We start from the raw sequence: 4,409 nt of genomic DNA, 5'->3' as shown, positions 1-4,409 counted from the left end.
CACCCAGTGCTTGAAAGCTCCTAAAATGCAATGCATGACATTAGCTTAGCGGCAGTTCACACGAATACATGAACATTTACCGGTGCCTTTATCAAATGCGCGTGTAGAAGGAAGAGCACTGAATGCAGTGAATGGAAGAACATTGAATAACTGCATCGATCCGCATCTGTGGCGGTAAAGAGCCTTCCAAATTATACTAACTCAGGTGTGGAAAACTCAGACGTACATCAACAGCTAGCTGTGTTGGCTACAGATCTCCTCTTGGCATTGATCCTGTAGTTTCCGTGTTATTCCGCATACCTGCGGGTTAGCACGGCTGGGAACATCTGCTGGCGGGCCTCATCAAGCTGCTGGACGACGGCGCTGGACCACGCCGCCACCGTCCGCTCGCAGCTGTCGCACGACAGCTCTTCCGTGGCCATCCAATACCAGCAGTCCACGTCGAGGACTCGGCGCAGTTTCGGGTGCAGTCCTGACGCCGTCAGGAGGGTGCTGGCAGCTTTCCTCTGGACATCGCGGCCTCGCCTTCAGTCGACAAGGCATCCACAAGAACGGCTTGCTGGTGAAGTAGCGGCCTGGCCCGGCGGGTAGGTTGCTGCACACCAGCGGAGGCGCAGGCGGGCGCGCCATCATGCCTTGCACCGTCTTCAGCTCAACTTGCCCCGACTGCCCCGTTGCGGGTCGAAACAGTTTTGCTACCCAGATGCGGTCTTGTGGAGGCAGAAACTCGTGCCATCCGGAAGGCAGCAGATCCCTCTGGAACAGTCATATTCGAGTTACGTATGGACAATATTGGGGAGGCAGGGACTCGTGCCATCCGGAAGGCAGCAGATCCCTCTGGAACAGTCATATTCGAGTTACGCATGGGCAAAAAAAAAGTTACAATGGTCTTGCATGTTTTATGGAATACACGTGTCGAGTATCGACTTTCCGAAATAGGTCTGAGACCATGGTCGGATGCCACGGGTCTTGCTCAGCCATGGTCAGTCTACCTTGGACCGGCAATGCTGCACGGATACTATCAAACCCTGAACGGTCCCTCGGGGGAGCAAAGAGCGGTGGGGGGGGGGGGGGGGCGGGGCAGTGACGTGAAAATTGCACCTATGCTGTCGTGAAAAACAGCATGGTTGATTATGTATTTATTATCGAAAATCCTTCCTTATGTTAAGCCGCCTTGCCTCCATTGGTAAGGCCAGTCACAGCCGTATGCATCACCGATGCGGAACTCATTGATGGCTCCAATACGGGATGTTGAAAAATTTGGTCTTATGATTGGAGCAAAATTGGGGCATGAGCAATGCTTAAGAAGCAGGGCTCATCAATGTCAGATGTAGAAGGTATGCCGCATAGCCATATGCTGCATAGCTGCATTGGTGCGTGTTGTGAGCTCAAGCTCCGACCGTCTCCATAAGAACACATCCCGCACCGTGTTATGTGCACCACGCCAACGCTCATGGGACCGTACCTAACCGCGTCTCCCCCCCCCCCCCCCGACCCGATGACCGGCCCCAGGTCACTCGGCTGGCCAGACGGAGGCGCCGAGGCGCCGAGTCCTGACCTTTCCCCAGGGCGAGACCGAACGGACCGACGCCGTGACAGAGCTACAGTACTTGCTAATACTCAGGGATCCTTGGTCGGCCCGTGGCACGTGTGGCTCCCGGCCGCAACACAGCAACCGCTAGAACTCAGGGATCCTTGGTCAGCCAGTGTCGCGTGCAGCTCCACACCGCAGCACCCGCTAGCACTCAGGGATCCCTGGCCGGCCCATGACGCGTGCAACCCCGCACCACAGCATCCGCTAGTACTCAGGGATCCTTGACCGGTCCGTGGCGCGTGCAGCTCCGCACCACAGCAACCGCTAGTACTCAGGGATCCTTGGCCGGTCCGTGGCGCGTGCAGCTCCACACCACAGCAACCGCTAGTACTCAGGGATCCTTGGCCGGTCCGTGGCGCGTGCAGCTCCGCACCACAGCAACCGCTAGTACTCAGGGATCCTTGGCCGGTCCGTGGCGCGTGCAGCTCCACACCACAGCAACCGCTAGTACTCAGGGATCCTTGACCGACCGTGACGCGTGCGGCTCCGCACCACAGCAACCGCTAGTACTCAGGGATCCTTGACCGACCCGTGACGCGTGCGGCTCCGCACCACAGCACTCACCAGGCCTTTTCGCAACGCACGTTTTGTCAACACTTAATGGGCAATGGGTAAAAAGTGCATCCATTTGGCATGCAAATGCTGTACCAAATGGATGTATGCCAAATCAGTACTTTGCGCAAGCGTCCCTGCGTTGCTGCTAAACTTACGACGGGCTTAACATTCTGATGGATGCGGAGAACGGAGCCAGCCAAATGTTGTGTGATGAGAGTCAAATATGGGAGTCATTCATACAGACTCCAGAGATACGCACAATAAACGATGGTGAAGAGACGGAAAGCATCTACATGATGTGCACTTTCTTCACATGAGTGCACTGTGGATGATTTGCGCAGTGGACACAGCTTTACAAGAACTGTATCAACAAGACGCACCTGTGCAAATGACAAACACATCAGCAATGGGTGCTTTAAGTCATGTTATCGTATTAGGACATAATATGCTGATGAAAATACATGCAATATTAGCGCCCAGTAAAAGCAAACACAAAATAATGCATTACGCCTGAAAGCACAGCGAAAGGCAAAACACGGCGGCTGACCTGGTCGAGAGGGCCAATCACTGAGATACGAAACCCACCTCCGTTGTGAGACCTCAGGTTACTTTTGTATCCTATAAAAGCGATTTGCGAGAAGCGATTTGAGCTCTGCACAATGCAAAGTTCGAAAGGGAAAGGGGAAAACCATAAGCATGTGTAAACCTTGCAATGCATATATATCCCGCACGCCGGCGTGGCAATGGCCGTTGTCAATGCACGGCGTTTTTCGCAGTCGTTCAGTAAGACGCATTCAGGCCTGGTCTGCGTGTTTAACAAAAGGAACGATATCTTGGTATCATCAAGCACCGCGTGCCCATATCAACACGCGTCATATGATGAATATCATCATTTATTTCCATTGATTGTCATATGCAAGAAAAACAAGAGGTTTTGTCGCGTCTGCAATGACCATTTCACTGAAACCGTTTCATCCCTTTCGAATGTAGCTTGCAAGTAAGACTGCCAGCAGTGTGTTGTGGGCACGAGGCGTTCAGAACAAAGAGCACGTGGAACATACCGTAACATCTGAGGCCGCATCCAGCGGTGCTGCGGGGCGGCGGCATCGCTGGGGCCGAGGTCTCAGAGACGGCGGCCACGGCTGGCACCCCGCCTGCCCTCGTCGGCGCCTGGCCAATGGTGGCGCTTGCAGCCTGGGAACATAGCCATTTGACTGCATTACAGGAGTGTTCCAAATTTTTATGGGGTTTTGAACTAAAATAGCCATCTTGAGGACATCTCGGTGCTGTTCACAATCCTGCCCTTATCAAGACCTGAGCCTCTCTAGCTTCTCAGTTCGCGAAAACGGGTGGAGAATATTCCGGTGGGAGTGTTTCAAAGTCACCTTGGCATTCATGACGTAATAACAACGTCATTCAGATCATCCACACTATACGCCCACCACATCTACATATAAGAGAGGAAATCTCCGTTCTACGACGCGGTCTGGGTATCATGCAAATCCGTTCTGCAATGTTTACCTGTCCTTACCGCCGTCGATGTCAACGTCGGCGTCTGGGGCAGATCTGTGGCACCACCCGGCACTGGTGCCAGCACCAGGTCAGCCACGGTGGCTGGAGGACCCTGGGCAGCCAACTGCACGGACCTATCCTGAAAAAGACAAGAATGGCTGGAGCAGGTGCTGCAGACATGATATATGCGCTAACTCATCATACAAGGACGGTACTTGACACAGTAATTCTGTCTGGGGCGTTATGGCAATGAACTAGTCAGTTCTGAGTCCAATGGAGTACTCACGGCATTCGACAATGTCGATCGGGCTACATGATTTGCAGCCAGCATATTTGTCTGCACGTTGCTGCTTATTTCGCACATGTTTCTGCTCAAATGACAGCTATAAATATATACATATATAGGTATATATATATATATGCATGTGTTTATATACATATATATATATATATATACATATATGCATAAATATATATGCATGTGTTTATATACATATATATATATATATATATATATATATATATATATACATATAGGTGTTTATTTATCACAGATAGACACTCACTTTAACGTCAATTTACCGCGGTATTACACAGCCCTTTCATGAAGAAATTGAAGCTGTATTAAAACAAAATGTGAACGCAGCACGAATCAAGCAATATAATATGCCACAGACAGATGGTTAAAATGCGAAGAAATTGCAAAATATACATTTCCCGAAGCCATCCATTTCGGTGAGCAGCACCG

The 4,409-nt window shown here is 51.3% G+C and overlaps 1 protein-coding gene across 1 annotated transcript in view; it reads left to right on the top strand.

Annotated features, from left to right (window-relative positions):
- LOC119114724 (polycystin-2) overlaps positions 1 to 571 on the top strand; it is a 20,125-nt gene extending 19,554 nt beyond the window's left edge. Inside the window, exon 11 of the mRNA XM_037238744.1 lies at positions 532 to 571. Coding sequence (XP_037094639.1) covers positions 532 to 571 — 40 coding nt within the window. The remainder of the gene's footprint in view (positions 1 to 531) is intronic.
- The last annotated feature ends 3,838 nt before the right edge of the window (positions 572 to 4,409 follow it).

This window comes from Pollicipes pollicipes, unplaced genomic scaffold (genome assembly GCF_011947565.3).
Source record: "Pollicipes pollicipes isolate AB1234 unplaced genomic scaffold, Ppol_2.1 Scaffold_1600;HRSCAF=1878_pilon_pilon_pilon, whole genome shotgun sequence".
NCBI lineage: Eukaryota > Metazoa > Arthropoda > Thecostraca > Pollicipedomorpha > Pollicipedidae > Pollicipes > Pollicipes pollicipes.
Note: the sequence above shows the minus strand (reverse complement) of the source record. Positions and strands in the feature narration are given on the sequence as shown.